The 21,632-nt window shown below is 43.4% G+C and overlaps 1 protein-coding gene across 1 annotated transcript in view; it reads left to right on the top strand.

The window, feature by feature from the left end:
• The window catches only part of PEPD (peptidase D), a 153,042-nt gene that overhangs the window by 45,748 nt on the left and 85,662 nt on the right, over window positions 1–21,632 (top strand). Inside the window, exons 8-9 of the mRNA XM_071567681.1 lie at window positions 592–667; window positions 2,036–2,082. Of these exons, the coding sequence (XP_071423782.1) occupies window positions 592–667; window positions 2,036–2,082 (123 nt within the window). The remainder of the gene's footprint in view (window positions 1–591; window positions 668–2,035; window positions 2,083–21,632) is intronic.

Below are 21,632 nucleotides of genomic sequence, written 5' to 3' on the forward strand. Positions count from 1 at the left end.
GGAAAGAGTGGACATCATGGCTGTAATTACTGCTGCAGTGCTTTCTGAATTTCATGGTTTGGATGTTCTAATGCTAAACAGAAGTAGCATTTCTTCACACCACCCCCTGCACACCTTTTGAGGAATTGCAAATAGGTGGGAGTTGGGATTGTGCTGAACAGAAATTCTGGAGATCTGGGAATTTAATTATGTAAACTTGTTTCAAACGGTGTTTAAGTATTCTCATAGAACTGTTCCATTTGAAATAGTATTTGAGTCATGACAAATGCAGAAAGACATTGGTTTTGTTCCTAATGTGTTACAGAATGAGCTGAAAAACTGTTGGTTGAACCATTTGTTTATAAGTATTCAGTGGGGTAGGCTGATGTTTGAAATGCTTGTGACTTCCCTTTGTAAGATTGTTTTGCTCATGCTGAATCAGTGCCCACAAAACTTTGCTGTGGTGGATACTGTAAGAGCTGTTTGCTCTTGGGGTGTACTTGATCTAATTTTACTGTGGCTGATGCATATTATTTTCAGGATTTTTCTGTTTTGTATTCTTAAGTGGTGAAGTTGCACCCTAACATGCTATCTGTTCTACTTTTCTTCAAGTCGTGTGATTAAGACAGACATGGAGTTGGAAGTTCTGCGCTACACCAATAAAATCTCCAGTGAAGCTCATAAAGAGGTAATGGGTCCTTTAGTGTTAATAATTTTTGCTCTTAGCGTAGCAGTGGTACTCAGAAAATGTTCCCAGCAACCCAGAATTGCTTAGTAATAAAATAATGGAAAGGCTGGATAGAAATAAGAGGATAATATCCCTCCTATTACAGCCCAGTAATATACCTTGCATTGTCCTTGAACTCACTGGTGCATTTGTGATGTGTGAGAAATGAAGTGTGGCTTTGGGTACGAGCTGGAGCCTCAGCAGAAGGTGACCTGCTTGCAGTCTGTCCTGTGTGCACAAATACCTGTGTAGTGATGGAGAGAGAAAAGATCAGGAAGATTAATCAGGCCCACGTCAGCACGTGCAAGGAACTCTCTCCAGGTTCTGACAGACTGGAGAAGTGTTTCTGTGCACAGTGTAGGGCAGTGCAAAGATTCCTTGGGTTGCTCCTCAGAGGTGGGTCTGTCCCCCAGAGCTGAATCCTGCTGTTCTGCTGCTGTACCAGCGTGGCAAACACAGGTCCAGGCTCTCAGCAGGTCTGCTCAGGTTGGCCCTACACTGCACCAGTGGAGCTGCACTGCCCTCCTGGTGCTGGGGACAAAATTAACTTGGGTGTCAGCCCTGTGCTCTGGAGTGAAGCAGAGATGCCATGAGTTCTGAGCTGTGCTCAGGTAGAAGGAGCTGAGGAGGGAACTGACTCAACTGTTGTCTTTGCTCCTGCTCCTCAGGTTTCTGAACTGTGAAGTGTAAGAATGTTTTAAAGTGAATATTGCAAAATTGAAAAGTCAAGGGGTAATCAATTTGCATTCATTCTCCTTGGTTCTTCATCATCCCTGAATAATCTTCTCGCATCTGGGAGTATTTTTTCTGTAGAGCAGCTGCCTAGAATTTCTATAATACAGAAACAGACAAAGGAATAAAACATTCTTAGCAAGTCTGAGAATAAAAATAAGATTTTTGAGTTGTAAACCAGGTTACCTCCAGTAGTTTTCTGTTGATTCAGACTGTGAAGTATAAAAGAGAATCTCCCATTGTAGTGTAATCCAGTTCGTAGCTTTATTTTGCTAAAGTAAAACAAGAGGACTTGCTGCCAAGTTCACCAGAGCTTTCAGAATTAAACATTGCTATTTTGATGAGCTGCACTTCATTAGGATATAGTAGTTTGACAATTAAACTTGCTTTATTGCTGGAGACTGCAGGCATTTATAAAGATTAAAATGAGATTGATTCCAATGTAGTTTTATAATGAATCTACTGATGTAAATTTAAATAAAGTACAGATGATATTTTTGTATTATAGGTTCCTCTGGAGATAGTCATAAGTCATACATTTATAAATATGAGATTCCCTCCTGCTGTGATTGTCCCATGTTAATATGTATCTTACAGGTAATGAAGGCAGTAAAACCAGGAATGAAAGAATATGAGATGGAAAGGTAAGAGTTCTTTCAATAATAATAGTAAAAAGCAGAAAGTCTCTCTGTAGTGCAGTGAGAAGCAGTAACTGAGACAAAGCAGCAGCATGGATTCAGTTGACACTGAATGCTCATTGCTGTTGGAATAGCATTGCAAGCATTACTTTATGACTTCGAGGTGGTACTTCATCAAACATGTACTTGATGAGGATTGATTATTTTTTTATGATAATTAAGTGTAGCATAACTCTCTTCCTGGATTGTTAGTAATTTCCAGAAGCTTTACCAAAGAGCTGTTGTTGTTGTTTGAAGCCATCCCATCATGGTGTTTCTGGGTAAGCACTGCCCTTAGTCTGGCTGTGCTTAGGGGGCTGCCAGGATGGGTGTGTAAGAACCTCAGGAAGGGCTGTGTTCAGGTACATTCTGCCTGCAATTGCAAGGCAGCAGTGCCTGTGCTCAGCCTGTGCAAGGAGCTCAGCTCCCTCATGTCCTGGGGGTTCCTGCAGCTGTGGGGAGTCCATGAGAATGCAGGAGATGTCCCGTCTGTTGAGGGGATCCTGCTGTACAGGCAGACGTGGGGGTTGGCTGCTCTTGGCTGCTACACTAACGATGTCTCTAGACCTAAGGAAAACACAGCCTGCTCTCCTGAATCAATATTTACATTAATCACCAGCATTTGTGTTATAAAGCATGGGTTTGATCATCAAGTCCATTTATTTTTAGCTTGCACACGATATTTTCCATTTTCAAAGTATTTGCATAATGAAGAAATAGATAATAGCAGTCATATCTCAGTTCTGCTGTTTCTTGGCAGCCATTTTTCAAAGGGCAGTTTACAGACTAGAGCAGAGCCCAGGAAGAGGAAAATAAAATGACCACAGTATTTGTCATCAGGATTTCAAGACAGCTCAGAGGACAAATATTGCCCTTAGAATATGTGCAATATGGAGAAACTTATGTTACATTTAAGCTGTTTAAATTTCTGCAGGTGCTATAGGCTCATGCCTGGAATTTGCATGTGCTTCAAATTGCAGTTACCACCAGGCAACAGGGAAAAAAATGTTGTACACATTCTGTCCTTATTAATGAACTTGTGTTTGTGCTCATTTTACTCACTGCCCATGCTGTACATGTACAATTACCATGGAGCAGAATTTGTTCTCAGGTGCTTTTAAATGTCCTGATTTTGGTACTTTGATTTAAATGTCACAGAACCAATACATTTATATACACTGTCCTGTAAGTCTGTGAGTTATGTTGCATTTTACTCCAGGACTTTCATACTTTCCTGACTAACTCCTTCCATACACATCAACCTTTTGAAAAGATTATTTGTCTCTTTCAGTTAAAATAAATTAAGCAGCTATTACACCTCTTTAAAATTGCCTTCTGTTCTTCCATAAATCTTGATAGATTATGCTTCTTGTAATAGTTTGAGGTTATTTAGCTAATAAAAGAGGTCTTGGCAGACTCCTCTGCAGCATCTGCCTTGGAGACTTCAATTAGAACTTCAGTTTCTTTTGCTGGTGTAATTCATCCTTGCACTGGTTTCTATTCCCTTGGGGAAAAAAGGGTCCTAAAAATGTAAACCTGCCATTTCCACACCTTTCTGTCAAGAAATGTATCACTGAAATGTTTATAAATGAAGAAAACAGTCTGGGAAATCTCTATTATGTAAGCAGGTAATATATCCATTAATGTAGTCTAAGAAGGGAACTTCCAAGGAACTGAAAATAGCCAACATGAAAAAACAAACAATTTTCTCTGAAATAAGTAGAGTTATGGGGGTTTGGGGGAGTGGTTGTTCCTTTAGTTTTTCCTTTTATCAGCAAAATTCTTAGTCTGAATAGATTTATCAAATGTATTCACAGTTGTATTTAGAAGATCAATTAAAAGGTAGTGCAGTTTTCCATTTCCTGCTGTTTCTAGGGCTTTCTCTCCCTTTGTGAAAGCTTTCTGAACTGTGTGGCTCTTCCCCTGGTGCATTTGCAGTTCCCACTGATGGCTGTGAAACTGGGATTTCTTGAAATGAATATAGATAGCTCTTGAAATGTGGCCAGTAGCCCCCCTTTGCCTCACTGTCCTTATGGACTATAGTAATGCAGTTTTGGGTGCAGAGCTGGTCTGACCCTGTCTGCCAAGGAAGGATAATGCCAGAGGTCCCAAGAGCAATTAAAATTTCCCATTGCTGGCTGTAGGACCCAAGTGTTGCCTTTGCTTTGTCCATTTGGTGAAGCATTGGTAAGTGATTTTGAACCAGTAATGTGTTGATGCTGAGATACATAAAAAGTGAACACGTTTAACTGCAAATCCAATCAGCCCTTGCTTCTTTTTTGGTTTGATGTTATTTAACTTTAATGTGTGGTTGGTTGACTTTAAGGAGGCAGCCAAGGCAATTATCTACAAACAGTAATTCATGGCATGTGTAATTGCACAGAAAGTCATTTTGGTAGGTCAGATTCTGGGTTTTCTCTGAAGCAGTTTGTATTTATGCTTATCTCATGTTTAATTAATCTTCTTTAATTAAAGGCTTTTAATTATGAAACTGCTCTGTAGTGAATATATTGTTAAAATACAGCAAGATGGTAAAAGAAATCTCTTCAACTCGTGAAGTGTGTGAATGAAATTTGTGATTTCGGAAAAGTGCAATTGTTTTGTAAATATATATAAACACACTGAAAGTACTAATTAGGACCTACAGTCATCTGTGTCAGGATGCTCTGAAGAGCTGGAGATACCTTCTCTAGGTCAGTGTTTATTAATTTCTAGAATGTTGGCTATTCATGTGCTTACTGTTTTCCAAATGAGATGCTGAATCTTCTGTACATTTCCTCATTTCTTTCCTTTTTATTGGAGAGAACATTTTTAAGATTGGGGTGGCTACTTGGAACTGTCCATTTGATTGGGGAATGAAGGAAAGTGTGTGCTGTAGCACCAGGTGAGCAACTGCCTACATCAAGAATTTTGGACACATTGTCTGCATTACTCATTTTTGAGGGGGTTTATCCTGTTCTTAATGGCACTGACATTGCTCCGATAGGAGGGTGTGCACAGTGCTGAGTTCATTAAATGGTAATCACAGAATCACAGAATTGATGGGGTTGGAAAAGACGTCTGAGATCATCAAGTCCAACCCTTGGTCCAACTCCAGTCCCTTTACCAGATCATGGCACTCAGTGCCACGGCCAAGCTCAGTTGAAAAACATCCAGGGATGGGGAATCCACCCCCTCTCTGGGCAGCCCATTCCAATGCCTGAGCACTCTCTCTGCAAAGAATTTCTTTCTCATCTCCAACTTGAATTTCCCCTGGCAGAGCTTGAGCCCATCGTGCCCCCTTGTCCTATTGCTGAGTGCCTGGGAGAAGAGACCAAGCCCCACCTGGCCACAACTTCCCTTCAGGCAGTTCCAGACAGTGCTGAGGTCACCTCTGAGCCTCCTCTTCTCCAGGCTGAACACCCCCAGCTCCCTCAGCCTCTCCCCACAGCACTTGTGCTCCAGTCCCTTCTCCAGCCTCGTTGCTCTTCTCTGGCCCCGCTCCAGCCCCTCAATCTCTTTCCTGACCTGAGGGGCCCAGAACTGAACACAACACTCAAGGTGTGGCCTCCCCAAGGCAGAGTCCAGGGGAAGGGTCACTGCCCTGGGCCTGCTGGCCACGCTAGTTTGGATCCAGGCCAGGATGTCGTTATCATTGCCTTGATGATGATGGGCAGCACCAAGCCAGGCCTAAACACTCATTGCCTTGTCCAGCACCTCCCCAGGTTATGTGACTGTCTCTGAAACTTGTGCTGCTGCTGGTCACAGGAGCCTTGGGGTTACCATGCAAGTAACTGTGATTCCAGTACCCAGGATCCAAAAACTTTGGTCCTGATCCTGCAGACTGGAGGCCCTTAAAACAAGGGGGCACTGGCTGGTGTACAGGGCAGGTGGTGTGGGCAGCAGGTTGAGGGAAGTGATTCTGCCCCTCTGCCCCCGTCTGCCCCCCCGGTGAGACCCCACCTGCAGAGCTGCCCCAGCCCTGGGGCCAGCACAAGAAGGACATGGAGCTGCTGGAGAGTCCAGAGGAGGCACCAGGATGGTCAGAGGATGGAGCAGCTCTGCTGGGAGGAAAGGCTGGGAGAGCTGGGATTGTTCAGCCTGGAGAGGAGAAGCTGTGAGGTGACCCAACTGTGGCCTTGCAGTGCCTGACAAGAAGGATGGAGAGAGACCATTGACAAGGGCCTGGAGGGACAGGACAATGGGGAATGGCTTCACACTGACAGAGGGCAGGGTTAGATTAGAGATTAGGAAGAAATTCTTTGAGGGTAAATAATTGTGGGGATTTTGTAGTAGTTAATACAAAACTTAAACTCCACTCTGCTGTAACAGCAAGAATTTGAAGAATCAAATGGCAAGAAAGAGGTTTTTTTCTTCTTGGTTTACAATTGTTAGACTATTTTTATGCCTTGCCTCTCTTACCATCTGAGGCTGATAAAAATTCTTTATCCCTATTCTTTTCAGTGCTGTCCCTGATCCAGAGCAGAGCTCAGACTCTGAGATGAGCTGCTGTCGTATCTGTCAATGTTAAATTTCAGTATCTGTGGAAGTCTGAGAGTGCTCTCACGGATTATGGCTCTCATCTTGCATTTATCTCTCTCCTCTGCTCCAGTGGAACAAACTGAAAATAAAACATCCATGTTATTTCAGTAAAAAAGAGAAAATAGCCAACATAATTTTATTTTCCTTTGGGTGTTTCCTTTTAGTGAAATGCTGATTATTTTAGCTAATCAGTATTTGCCACATACCATCTCCTGATATTTGCACTTTGAATGCTTTTGAGAAAGTCATTGACTTCTGCAGCAAACTATCTTTAAAAATATCTCTGTTTTTTTCATGAAGCTGGTTAGAATTTCAGCTCAATTGTAGCCTTTGTGAGTCCTTCCCATAAGTGTGTGTGGATAGTAAATAAGAATGCCCAATGCAGCTGGCAAAAATACACAGGTAAGTCCTTTGCTTTTTGGCATGGGAATGGTGTTGAATTGGGCCATGACACTCACTGGTATTTGTGCATTTTTATTAAATAACAGACCAGCACTCCATTAATCTCAAGCAGCGTGTCAGTCTGCTCAGTTACTGAAATATAATTTTATTTTCCTTAGTTTTTTTATTTAAACTGTTTATGCTGAGTAGCCTGGAAATGGCTCAAGTGCTTTATTTCCCAAACTACCTCACAGTTAGACGTGATGGGTTTTTAAATGTAGGTTGCTGCTATTGAAAGCCTAGTTTTAAAACTTTTGATGTATTTTAAAGGTGGGAGAGGCAGAAGGTGGCCTTTCCCCACATTTAAAAAACCCAACTCAGTGCAGTAGTTTTGCCTTTGTTTCTGCAGGCCTGTGTGATGGGGCAGGTGTCTGGATGGGGGTTTGGTGCCAGGACGATCCTGTACCCAGTGTTGTTTATTTGTTGCTATCTGGATCCAGCAGGAGGGTTGAAGGATGAAGTGGATCAGACACAATTGCTGTTTTTAGCAGAATATCCTCACTGCACAGTAGCCCAGGAGCTTCTCTTCAGCAGGGATTGCAGTGGGGCCAGCAGGGAAGGAGCAGCTGGGTGGGTGGGTTTGTACCTGTGTGTAAGTGTGTAGATCGTGTGAGTTCGTAGAAAATATTGAAGATGAGAAAAGATTAATTGGGCCACAGCTCACAGGTGTCACACTCAGAGACAGTTTTATTCAAGAACTCCGTGGAGAGACAAAAGACAGGTAAAAAGCTCTGCTCTAACTTTTAATTACAGAATATATCCCTTACTTATTCCCACCCATAGCTTCATCCCATAGTTTCAAACCACAGTGTCCATCAAACTCATCACAGCTTTAATTGGATGACACTCTTCAACAGATGTTCATTTTTGCTATGAGAAAAGTTATCTCTTGAAATTCCTTTCCTATGAGTAGACTGACCTGAAACCTTCTTATCTTACTTGTTTTGCTAACTGTTGGTCCTTTTCACAGAACTAAAATCCTGCCTCTGTTAGTAGGCCCCAGAATCTATCTGCAATTCTAAAACCTCTTTTTCTCAACTCAAAAATCTCTCCTTATTCCTACTCTTGTGCCCATGCCAGGGGCAGCAGGGGGCTCACCAGATCTCCCTAAAAATGATGCTGTGAAACGACCTGCAGCGTCCCAGGGCTGGCAGCACAGTGCTGACAGCTCTGACAGCAAGTGTCAGCTACCTGCTAATTGCTTAGTTTGAGAGAGCTGCTGAATCTCACGTGTCCAGTGCCCACAGGGAAGTCAGATATAATATATTTCCTGGGAAAAGCAGCTGGATTCAGAGAGACACTTCCTGGAGCCTTCCCCTCCTGCCTACCTTCCCTCAGGTACAGCTGGTTCTTTGATGTTTTAAATTAGGCTGTCACCACTCATTTCCTAATCCAGCTGAAGTAAGGTTGTAAATAGTCTTCAAATAAATCTGAATTTGAAAATTGGTTTTAGAAAACCCCTGAGCATTGTTTCTCTTCTGTGACGTACAGAGGCACAATTGCACGTGTCTCCACCACAAGTGAGGGTGAGGATTATCTGGGAGCACAAAGACCTGTTTCAGCACATCATCTGCTCCAGCAGACCTAAATCCACTTGGGAGGTTCCAGCTGCCCCAACCTGACAAACACATACCTGCTGCCAGTTGCCCTGCTCTTCCCTCTGCCCAGCTGAGAGCAGAAATGCGGGAGTGAGAAACCTCCTGGAGAGGGGAATGTGAGCTCACTGGAACCTCTGAGGCCCATTTTGTCTGCACTGCTACTTGGTGTGGTCATGGTGGTTTATAATGGACTCCACTGGCTGCTGGGAGGGAGCAGAGCAGTTCCAGTATATTCCCAGTAACCTCTCAGCATTTTCCCTTTTCAGGAGGTCCCATGGCAAGCTTGGATGTTCTCCCTTTCAGTCACCTCCTGGTGGAAGAGTTCTGTTTAATTGCATGGGTCTCTCTGGTGACTTGTGATTGAAGTTCCACATAATTGGTTTTTATCTTCCATGAAAAAATTGTGCAATTGGATCATGTGAGAGCTTTAAAATAAACCCATCCATCAGCCCACAGATACCAAAGAACAATGACCAGGGTCATGCTGGAAATAGTTCCCTTCTGTGCTGGTTTAAAGGTAAACTGGCAGGAGAAACAAACCCATCACAAAAGAGATTATAAGTCAGAGTAACAATTTAATAACAATATTACAATAAATGCAATGGCACAAAGAGAAATTGGGTTTAACCCACAAACCCAGCAGTGTAACCCAGCCCCCTGGGGCACAAACACAGTGGAGTTTGGTGGCCCCTGTGCTGAGCCCCACGTGGTTCCCTCGAGTCCAAAGTAAAATGAAGGGAAAAACCTGTTGGTGCAGATGAAGTCACAGTCTGGTGGAGAGTGGTAGGCTCCTCCTGTCGAGGATCTGCTCCTCCTCTGGATCTGATGAGTGGTCCTAGAGGTCTTCAGCCCCCAAGATTCTCTCCCCTCAGGTGCAGGTGAGAGCCCCCAGTGCCTCCCCCAGGGCAGGGAGTTCCACACTGGGGGATCTGACTCTGGCAGTCAGGGGGGATTTTGGAATCATTGCTGGCCCATGAGCAGAGCTGAGCCCTCAGGTGGGTGTGGAGGTGCCAAGGACTCCCTGCAGGGCAGTTCTCCCAGCTCCTCTGCCAGGCTTCTTTCCCAGCCAGCTCCCAGCCTGAGGGCTCAGCTGTGCCCTGGGCAGCTGCTGCCAATGGGCCATTGGGAACAGTTCCTGGGCAATGGTTCAGAGGGTTTAGAATACACAGCTTTGGTCACACCCACACAGGGATAAACTGGTCCCACCTGCTGAACTGGGACACCTTCAGACAGAGAACTGTGGAAGGGCGTGTGCCATGGCTGTGCATACAGAGCTTGGCTGGCTTGCACAGCAAGATATAACCCAACTTTAACGCTGTGTCATTGTGTGTCCTTACAGGGCTGTTAATATAGTAAGTGCTGTGGTAATTCATAATTATCCTTTTATTATCTTTTTGGAAATCAAAAAGTAGTGGCAATTTCTATTTTAATTTTGTAACTGATTGAAATTTGCAAGCAATATTAATTTCTATGGGTGTTTTCTAGAGTGACTATTACTATTAGTTATATTAAGGAGAGAACAAGCTTCCTTCTCAAATTAGCAATGATCTCAGTTTTTACTGAATCTAGCATGGCACTGAGATAGTGAGCTAATTAGCATTGCTAATGACAAGCTAAGATTGGAGATATGTGAAATGGAACTCATTGTAAAAGACAGCAGGCTGAACTGATTATTATTTGCTGTGGATTTTGTTCATGCTTGTTCAGACAAGTCAAAAGTAAAGATTCTACCATATGTGAGGCTTTATTTGCATTGTGAGCTGTAGCTCAATAATTTTTGCTAATTACTGATGAAGCAGAGAAATGAGAATTTTGTGTTTCTTGGCCATCTTTTTATAACCAGAATTGCTCATGATCATGCTCAGAAACCAGAAGCTCAACTTAAAGGAAATGGGTAGAATACCAAGGCTGTGCATTAATGACAGTGATGGCACACGCTGACCTTCTGCAAATCAACCCCATTTTACACAGGTGGAAGGCAAATGAACAGATTCTGTTCCTTCCTGCTGGCATGCCCACTGCATAAATTCTTTTCCATCCTCATCATCATGGTGTGCATGCCACCATCCAGCTTATTAAGCAGCATTTCTAATGTCTGTTGTGATGATTCCTTTGTTTGTTTGGTTTTTGTTTGGTTTTCTGCTGTTGCATCACCTTTCTAGGGGTTGAATTGTGTGGAATTGGATACTCTTTGGGAAGGTGGTAGTTTTTTTAGTGTGCTTGTTTATCACTAGTGTTGAAAAATGCAGCATCAAGGGTTATCATTGCAGGAAGATATGTGATCATGGAATCACCAAGGTTGGAGAGGCCTTTAAGGTGACCCAGTCCCACCATCCACCCAGCACTGCCACTAAACCACAGCACCTACACCAGAGCCAGACACCTCCCGAGCACCTCCAGGGGTGGGGACTCCAGCACCTCCCTGGGTGACTTACTCCAGTGCCTGACCACCTGAACAGTGAACATTTTTTCTAATATCGGATCGGAACCAGCCCTGTCGCAGCTCGAGGCAGAAGAGGCTCACCCAGCTCACCATACACTCCTGGCAGGAGCCATAGGGAGCTGTGAGATGCCCCCTGAACCTCCTCTTCTGGAGACTAAACAAACCAGCTCTCTCAGCTGCTCCACTAAGACATTTTCTTGACCTTTCATGAGCCTGGTTGCCCTTCTCAGGACATGCTCCAGGACCTCAATGTCCTTTCTGAATTGAGGGACCTAGAGCTGCACAGAGGGACAGTCCCTTCCCTGCTGGCCATGCTGTCCCTGGGACAGGGCAGGTGCCACTGGCCCTCCTGCCCCCCTGGGCACACTCTGGCTCATGTCCCTGGGACAGGGCAGGTGCCACCGGCCCTCCTGCCCCCCTGGGCACACTCTGGCTCATGTGCAGCTGCTCAGCCAGCACCCCCAGGGCCCTTTCTGCCAGACACTCCCGAGCCACTGCTCCTCCAGCCTGGAGCATTCCATGGGCTTGCTGTGATCCAAGTGCAGGATCCGGCATCTGCCCTTAGTGAACCTCATGCCATTGTCCTTGGCCTATTGATGGAGTCTGTCCAGGTCTCTCTGTAGAACTTTCCTTCCCTCCAGTGATCCACACTCCCATCCAGCTTAGTGCTATCTGCAGATTTATAGAGGGTGACCTCAATCCCCACATCCAAATCATCAGTAAAGGTGTTAAACAGGACTGGCCCCAAAACTGAGACCTGGGGAACACCATTGGTGACCGACCACAACTGGATTTACCTCCATTCACCACAACTCACTGGGCTCAGCCATCCAGCCAGTTTGAGTCCACCATCTAACAGTCCACCCCATCCAAGCCATGAGCAGCAAGTTTTTCTAGGAGGATGCTATGGGAGATGGTGCCAAATGCTTTACTGAAGTCTAGAGACACATCTACAGCCTGTCCCTCATCTTCTAAGTGGGTCAGCTGTCACAGAAGGGAGATCAGGTTTGTTAAGCAGGACCTGCCTTTTGTAGATCCATGTTGGCTGGGCTTGATGGCCTGGTAGTCCTGCATGTGCCTTGTGATCTCTTCCATAACCATGCCTGAAACTAACATTGGACTGACAGGCCTTGCAGTTCCCCAGATCATATCTGGCCCTCCTGGACTCCTTTGTCCTTCAGGACTGCCTTCCAAGGGAGTCTGGCAGTCAATGTTGCAAGCAGGCCAAAGTCTGCCTGGTGGCAGTCCAGGGTGGGGGTTCTGCTGGTGCCCCTTTGTGCTTCACCCAGTATAGAAAACTGACATTTTGTGCTCTCTCTGCCCAGGACAGCCACTGACCACATCACCCACCAGCCCTTTGTTCACAAACAACAGGTCTAGCAGGGCACCTCCTCTGGTAGGCAGGCAGGAGTGATGGGAGATTTTAGAACTGAGGAGGAATCTGAATCATATTAGACAGTAGAGGTGATGTTTCTGCTAAAATCAAATGGAGCCTTGAGGCAGTCTTGGCAAGTGAGGGATATGAAGAGCTTTGCTGACAACTGACTGTGTCTCCCAGTTCATGCTGAAACCTGTATATTTAAAAGAACTAATGAGATGTGTAACAAGTGAAACAAGTTAATCTGTTAGTGTAAGGTACAGTTGCCATCACTTCTCACTTGGTACAATCCCCTTGTAAAGTGTTCTGTCCTTCAGAAATGTTGGATTGGATTTCTGCTTTGTTATTTCAGAATGTACCTGCTATGTTCTCATGGTCAGCACTGAGGGGCAGAGGTGGGCAAGCATTCTTCTGTCTCTGGTTAGTAGATAATTTATGAAAATTGTGTGGAATTGGCTACACAGTGTAACTCTAAGTTGTAAATGTTAGGACTGTGAAGTTTAGGATGTTACATGTAATTTATTAATGGCCTTTTGCCTGTCTCATCTCTAGGTGTGCTCTGTAATGGAAGGTTTGATGGTGGGTATAATACATTACATTGGATTAACTTTTCAGGATAATTTTTTTTCTTTGCTGTGAGAAGAGAGAAAGTGTCTGTTACTAATATGGGGTTGGAAATGGTAACTGTTTTCAGGAGTTGCTTTCCCAATCCTGCAGGATTTGAGGAGATTTCTGAGATGTTTGTGTTGAGGAAGGAGTCATCTGCTCCTCAGCAGTAGTTCTATCTTTGTCAGAAGCAAGTGGGTATCATGAGACAAGAAACCATTAAACTGAGGAAGGTCCTGGCCAGTGGTGTTTCTGTTGCCATTGTAAATGGAGACTTAACACCTCTGAGAGGGTCTAGAATTGGTTTGGTTCAGGTGAGCTTGTTGGTTATTTGGGGTTGGTGGGGCGAGGAGGTCTCTGTTACTTGGAAGAGTTCCTGGATAAGGGGTGTAACTTCTTTCTGGTAGTTTTCTGTTTTACTTTGTGCTTCATTTTCATATTTCTTCTAGCACTTGGGATTGGTGTGGTGATTTTGTCAGCTACAATAGGCCCTTGGAGCTGGATTTGGGTCCCTCATGCAGTTTAGAATAACAATTGAAAATTAATCCCATTTCAGCCCATCAATCTGCATTAACCTCTGACTTCACTGTTGATGATTGGTCTTCATGCCCTTTTCTTCAGCCAGCTCAGGTGCTGGAAAGCAGCCTGAGCTCCAGGCAAAAGGAGCAGCATCTCCTGAGGTGGTGTGTGCCTTGAGGCCAGTGAAGGGATGAGTGAGCCCTGTGGGCAGGGTGCAAGGTGTTTACCAGTGAGGGGATGTGCAGATTTTTTTGTACCTGCCTACAGAGCACCTGCGTGGTCATTTGTTTGGTCCCTGCCTAAAGAAAGGAGTGTTGAAATGTTCCCAGGAATTGGAGCAGGTATGGGCTTAGTTGCCAAATGTGCCTGCATCTTCCTGAACCAGATGGATCCTGCTTCCTCATCTCCCCTGTCCTGAAAAATTCTGACTTCTGCAGCCAACTCCATCTTGTCCAGACATTGTCATCATAAATTGAGTGCTATAATCTTTTATTATCCTTAAGGTAGTAGGTTTGCATATCCCAAATGACAAATTACTGCCTTATTCTCTCAGAATAGTTCAAGTATTCAAAAAACTATCGAGGGCAAATTAAGCTCCATCCTGGGACACCAACCTCCTTCTAACCTAAGCCCTGACTGCATTTCTGCCTGCTCTGGGTTGTTGAGCAGAAGTTCAAACTTCAAATATTCAATTTGAAACTGAAGGGAAGATTATGAAGCGTTGGTGATTATGTTGGCACTCTGTGTCACTGAACAGCACTTGGGCGTTGTGTGCTGTGTGGGTGGCTGTGTGTTTGCTAAGAAGCATAACTGAAGATGAAAGTTTAATTATTTCTTCAAGGCAAATCCTTTCTCCCATGGACTTAAACTTGCATAAGAAAAATGAAAATTCATAAGGAGTGTAAAAATTGGCTAAAATTAAAAACCATTTATTTTTACCCTATTTATTCTTCTGAATAATAAAATTTCCCCATGGGTTTTTGGAACATATGTAGAATAATTACACTGTAGAAGTGGTGCTTCAGTTCAGCTTCTAGAGCTGGGGCAAACATTGTGATTACGCTGCAAGCTTAAATCTGGGTTTTATAGAAAATCTCATTCAAGGCTCTGTTGCCATCAAGTGCAAAAAACTGTGACCCATGGATTGGTCCCTGTGGGAGCAATTATTCTTTGCAGAGACTTTTTTCCAGCACTGAATATTATAAATGTCAGAAAAAAGTTTAACCCTCAGTACCTCTAACAGAATGTTTCCATACCTGCTGGCAAGAATAAAGATTTTTAGCTTGTATTTGCATTATTTTGTGGTTAAGCCTGGATTTTTTTTTAAAAAAGCTTTTCTTTATAAACAACTCAAAGGTACAAATGCTGTCTTTTAGTGACAGTCTGCATGGCTTGGGGAAGATAAAACCAGAGCTGATGCTGCTTAATGCAGTGCCATGCCCAGGCCTCTCTGCTGGGCTCCTGCACGTCCATGTGGTGTGAATTGATGATTAAAACTCCTGTGTGCCGGTGGCAGCGGGGGGAGCGTGGAGTGATGTGGGGTTGCTTAGGAACAGGGGTGAGATCTGACACTCGGTGTGTGCCTGAGTGACATGTTTGGGTGAACAGGAACAGTGTGTTCATCTCCAGTCAGGGCCGGGGGGCCGTGGGGAGTTGGGAGTGGCACCTGCCTTTGGGGGAACCTTCTGCCTTAGGGGAGATGTGTGTGTGCATTTGTGCTTCCTTAATTCTGGTGTTTGTTTAAGACTGAGCAAAGCAGGTGCATTATTCCTAGCAGAAATTAAAATGTTTTTCTATTACTTCAATAACAGATCCGAACCCAGCAGATTTCCTGCCTCTTTTCTCATGTATGTTCTTTGGTGCCGAGTACAGTTTGGTCATTAACTGGGACAAAACCTTGACAAAATGGATAGATCATGTGTTCAAAGACTTTTTCAAAGTGACACTAGTTGTGAGATGCTGAGGGGAATGTTGTGCTGCCTTGTTGCTGCAGTTCAAGTCAGAAGCACCACTCAGTTTCCATAATACTGCAATGAGGCATAAAGACAAATGGGTCCCAAATACACCAACCCTGGGACGGGATGAGTCACCTTGACTTGTACTTGTTTTCTCAGTTAGTGATTTGTATTTATCACACTGTTTTTTGTTTGGTGTGTTTCTAAATATAAAATATTGATGATACTCCAAATAGTCTCAGGCAACATTGAATGAAGAAACTCTGGTTTTGAGACATGAAGAGAAGACCTTGCAAGTTAAATCAATAACTTTTTCATTTTAAAGGATGTAGATTCATTTGAGTGGGTGGACACAAGTGATATATTTTAGTTATTATGTAAAGCTTCCAGTGAAATTTGACAATTTTTTTTTCAGAAATTTATGTTAGTTTGTGGTTTAACATGCATAAGTAATTTTAAAAGATTTTGTGAGGCCTTTCATCAGTTCAGAACTTTATTCCATATTATTGTGATAAGCACTGAAAAGTTTATTCCAGTATATGATGGGGACATGCACTGCTCTGCTGTTACATACCATGTTCTGTAGCTCAGATGATGCACCACAGATCTTGGGTGGACCTCCTGCATGTCATTCCACTTCATCTGTGGCTGTACCTGATCTGTGGGCATGATCCCTGGGGGTACTTTTGGCTCAGTTACTTTGCTGTTTGCCAGGTGGATTCATTCCTTCGAGGTTCCCTCTGTGCAGTTAATCCTGCCCCACTTTCCCTCCTGCTTGCTGAGCTGATGCAGAGAGCAGGGGCAGATTATGCTCTTTGTCACTGCTTTGATGCCCTACAGGCAGCTTGGAAAAATCAATGGGTGTAAGTTGGGTGTAGGGATAGACTGTGCAAGTGTTTTCCTTAGTGAGACAAAGGTGTGTTACAGGTGTGACCTGTGCCAGGTCAGTTGGCTGTGCCCAGTGTGGGGTGTCTGTAGGACCAGTTCAAGCTGGTCCTGCCTTGCACCACATTCATCTTGACAGTCTGCTGGTGGCTTTGCCTTGGTCCCCCACCCCTGACTGGGGTGTAGGGCTCCAGGCTTCCAGCTGCAAGGCACAGCAAATCACAGCTGCCACTCCAGATAAATGCCAGATCGTTACCAGGTGCTGTGCATCTTCCTTTGCTGCTTCCACACCTGCTCATCAGCCCTCTGCTGGCATCCAGCATCCCTCTGAGCACGAGCCCCCAGGTCCCAGGGATACATCCACACTCCTTCATGTACCTCAGCCAGGGCTGAGCTGCTGCCAGAGACCTGCTGTTCGTAGTGATGCAGGAAGGGTTTTGATTTTTTGATTTTTTTCATTTTTATAGATTTTAGAAGTACTTGTAACTGTAGTAAAAGGCAAATTTAGTGTGCTAATATTTCTAACAGCTTAAGTTCAATGTTTATACCAATGCCAACCTATGCCACGTAGCTCAAATTCTCTTAGTTGTTAAGTCTTGTTTCCAAGGTAGAAAGCTGAAGAATATCAGAAAAACCTGTAGAATGAAACATAGACATGAGCCAACAACCTTGGGTCTAAGAACACTGGAAAAGTTCCAGGAGCCCTGTGTGTGCTGAGGAAGAAGAGAATGATGAAGACAGGGTCCCACTGACCCCTAACTCCAATCCTGAGGAGGTGTGACCAGGGGCAGGAAGGGGCTGGACTGAGAGTTGTGTGAACTGGGGATTGGGTAGACCATGTTATAAAACCCATAGAAACCAGCATTCTGGTTTCCTGAGGGCCCTGGGCCTGATATTAAAGGACTTCCATTTTTTATCTTGTCCCACACTAACTTGGCTCAGAGTCTTGTTTTGTTGGGCTCTCTCACAGCACCAGTAGCCATGTTCACTGTTTGTACTAGAACAGGAGACAGAGGGGCTTCTCAAAGCTGGCAGTGATGGAAACTTGGCTTAGAGTGTTTGTTTTTAGCTAGAAAGATCCTGAGTGAAGGACTGAGTGCACTATTGCTTGCTGAAGGACTGGGAAGTAGGAGTGGATTGTTTGAGTAGTGTCCTCCAGCAGGAATTTAAAGAAGAGGCTTGATCTATTTCAGAGATAAAAATTCTTCAGAAAATAAAATTTTTCTCTGCCATCTTTCATACATCAGGAAGAAAGTTAGAAGGTGATAGGGATGAGCAGGATGCTTGTGTCTTTTAATGTGTTTTTCCTTGCTGAGAGGTAACTTTTACAGTGGCAACAGTACTTTTAAATCTTCATTTTCTGTTGAAAAAGAATAAGACAATAGTTCTTTCATTTTTCAGATGGAGTGTAGGTGATCACAGCTGAGTGTGTTGGTCTACACCAGGAGACCAGACACACCACCTTCTTTTACTCTGAGTCACTCCTAGCTGGTTTCACATGTATTTTTTTGGTTTGTTCAACCTGAACAAGTATTTCGAATCCATGAATCGTATGTCTTGGTGGTTCTCTTTAGAACTGGAAGCAGGTGGAAATTCATCAAGCTGTTGAAAATGGATCTGGCTAAAAATGTGGCTCAGCTGCCCTGACAGGCAGTGCACTTGTAGGCATTGCTGGTGGCCTTTGGATCAAACAGCAGAGAAATGGCTTCCCAGTGAGAGCCCAGGAAATTCTAACTAGGTAGTGAGTAGTGGCTCTCTTTTGATTTACAGCATGGCTTTACAATCAATCTATAAGGCTTTGAAGAGGAAAAATAAACCTCCAAGGGAAAGGAAAAGGCCATACAATTAGTTGCTACTCTCTGCTTCCTTGTCTTCCCTAATTCCAAGAGTGTGTGCTGAAAATGGATGAAGGTGTGCAAAAATCTCAGCTATTGGCCAATTCCTTTGTAGCTTCCAGCTGAGACACGGTTCACATCCTGCTGGTTCTTGGAGAATATTCAGTTTCATCTTAGCTACAGATTATGTGTAGATGGGTGTAGTTGGAAGAATTTGACAAGGGTTGCATGTGTGATGTAACTTCCAGCTCTTGTATATCAAATTCCTGCTCTGATCTCCATTTCTTTCATCTCCAGTGTGTGTCTTTCTTTAAAGAATTGGATGGTGAAGTGGATGTGATAGCTTGCAGAACCACGTGCAGCAGTGGTTTTTTTATTCCAGCAAGTCACTAGAGTTTGGAAAACTTAGTAATATTGCAGTGTAATTTGGATTTAGAAATGCAGTTTGTAATTGTCAAGACACCATTTGGCTGAGACTGCTCAGCCGTTAATTTGTTTGAAGTTGACACTTGAGTGGAAAGACTAATAGCTGGCTCTGTGCATTGCTCAGTTTTAACTCTGAGCTGTTACAGAGCTTGGGGGAGCTGCAGCTGTGGGGGTAGTTTGTCATTTTTATGGCTGGGGGGGCAGTGCTGTTGTGTGGGGGCCTGAGGGTTTGCTCTTCACATTCACAGGTTTTTTGGTACATCAGTAAAACTGATCAGCAAAGAGATGATCTTTCTGATCTTTAAGTTTTAGTAGGTGTGTTAGACAAGTTGTTTCCACCACTCAGAACAAATTATTTGCTATTAAAATCCAGGAAACTTGCCTTTTCATCATCTGAAAAATTGAAAGACTTGTTCAAATGTGCAGGTTTGACTATTGTTGTGTGCACAGATTGCTGTCAGTGTTCCTATACTGACATGCAGATAATATCAGGGGTTTTACTGCATGTGAGACTCTTCTAAAGGGACTTTTAATGAGGATTTGTTTGGGATTTATTTGAAAAATGGCTACTAACTTGCATGTATTATCTTCATTTCTGAAACTGGTAATTTCTGAATTGAGGTAAGGTTTTCATTCTTAGTAACAATCTATTTAGCTTTATTTCCTCCCCATATTTCAAATCTGTTTATTATACTTTATTCATAATAAAATAGTTTTTTTAGCTCACAAAGAAATACTAATTTCATTGTTAATGCTGTTATAAGCATGAATTAAAATGTTTCCCCACCCCAATATGAGAAAGATGCTATTTCTTTAAATAACTAAATTTGATTTGGTCTCTCAGCTCTAAATGTTTCCCTAGTCTGGCTCCTGCTTTACTCTGGAGTGGTTTAGAATGGCAGTAGTCAGCAAACGCTTCTTTTGGTCACAGAATATCCTGAGCTGGAAGGGACCCACCAGGACCATCCAGTCCAGCTCCTGGCCCTGCACAGACACCCCAACAATCCCATCCTGTCCCTGTCTAAACCCTCCTGGAGCTCTGGCAGCCTTGGGGCCGTGCCCACTGCCCTGGGGAGCCTGGTCAGTGCCCACCACCCTCTGGGGGGTGTTGTTGTTTGAGCATTTTAGTTTTGGTTCTCCCCTTCCTCCAGTGCTTCCCTGCCTGCACCCATTTGTTATTTCAGTGTCAGGAATAATTGAAATTGGGAGCATAAACTGTGAAATATTTGGTGTGCTGTGTTTTACATAGTTAATAGATGTCCTGGATCCCCAGAGTATAAATCAAACAGCGTAGCCTATTACGCATTACATGGGAGAAACAAAATATGAAATATTTTACAATGCAGGAAGTGCCTGTGAATCAAACTTTTGTTGCTCCTAAGGGATACGATTTTGACAATTTTACGAGGTTGCAATTTATTTGTGGGGTGAGCTGGCACATGGTTTTGATAAAAGTAATGTTCACACAGCATTCTGCTAACAAGAATACTTTTTTCAAGCCCCTGGTCTTTCTGATTTGTATTGTAAGGGCAAAGTATCTCTTTAACTCCCCAGAAGTGGCCCTGTCTGAGAAATACTTAAAAACCCTGCGTGGTAATTCTGGTCTGAGTGTGAACAACAGAAGCTTTCAGTCTGTGCTGAGGAACATCCATAAGGAATAATAGGAAAAAGAAACCTGTTAAAAATTGAGCAGAGGGGAGAAAAGCTTTAATTTATTTTCAACACATACTTGATCTTATGCAAAAGATTGATAAAAAACCACTGGCCTTGGGACTGTGCTGTAACAGAATGGTCTGATGTGCCTGTTCAAAGAATAGGGCTGTTGATGGGAATAATGACATTCCACTGAATAAATACTTCAAACTGTTGTCTTGCAAGATATTCCTCTAAAAATACATGTTAAATTGTCCTGCACACCAGACTGAATGTTCATTGCTCCAACTTCCAAGCATGGCTTCTGTACCTGCATGGTAATGCTGCTTTTTTCTGAGTGGGATGTATAGAACAGGTAACCTGGAAATTCCCTTCCAGCTGAGATTGTGTTTCCAGCAGCTGGCAGGGAGGTGGAAGCAGAAAGCATTCACATGTAGCAGGGAAGGATCATGGCTGAAAATAGAACTTCTCTACTTTCCAGCCATAGAGTGGCACGAGACATGAGTTTGAATTTTCTGCCTCATTTTTAACAGCTCTGTTTTCATGTCTTGTTTCTTTGAAATGGTTTGAAAATGGTTGTCTGGATTGTTTGCTATTTAAATCACACAAGAGAGCAAGTCTGCAAGATTCTTTTTTCATTCCTGCTTCCTTCCTTCTTCACTTGTATCTTTTGATTTTTTTCTAGTCTTTTGTTCAGCCACATTCAGAGTACTCAGCCAAGGAAAGGTGTCCCACTATTTGTGATATATGGTATATGTGTTTCATAGAAATGTTGTGGGTAGATTATAACAGGCAGTAATGAACTTCAGAGAGGATTGTTCAGAAAATAATGATGAAAGGAGTGTGTTTAAAAAGTATTTATGAAGCAGAGAAGCTGAAAAAAGTTGAGATTAGAGTAGAAATTAAAAATACCTGAGCTCAGATTTTTTCTTGTTATCAATCTGATGGTTTTTTTGTTCCAGTTGAACACTTTGTCCTTCTAAAAGCATCAAGGAATGACAATCTCTTATTGCAGGGAGAATTTAAGACCTCTTGAAAGCTGAACACCTGTGGGGTTTGAATGGTTAAATTCTGAAAGAAATGAAACCCTTGTGAGTGTTTTCAAGATCTGGGTACTTGGCACAGACCTTGCTCTGTTCAATATTGCCAAGGGCTGAGAGATTCAGGAGGGCTTGCACTGACACAGGGCTATCAAAGCCTTTGTTAATGAGGGTTTATACCCCTTGGTTGGAAAGAGACTGAAAGGAACATTGTTAT

Source organism: Pithys albifrons, chromosome 12, assembly GCF_047495875.1.
Source record: "Pithys albifrons albifrons isolate INPA30051 chromosome 12, PitAlb_v1, whole genome shotgun sequence".
NCBI classification, from domain to species: Eukaryota; Metazoa; Chordata; class Aves; order Passeriformes; family Thamnophilidae; genus Pithys; species Pithys albifrons.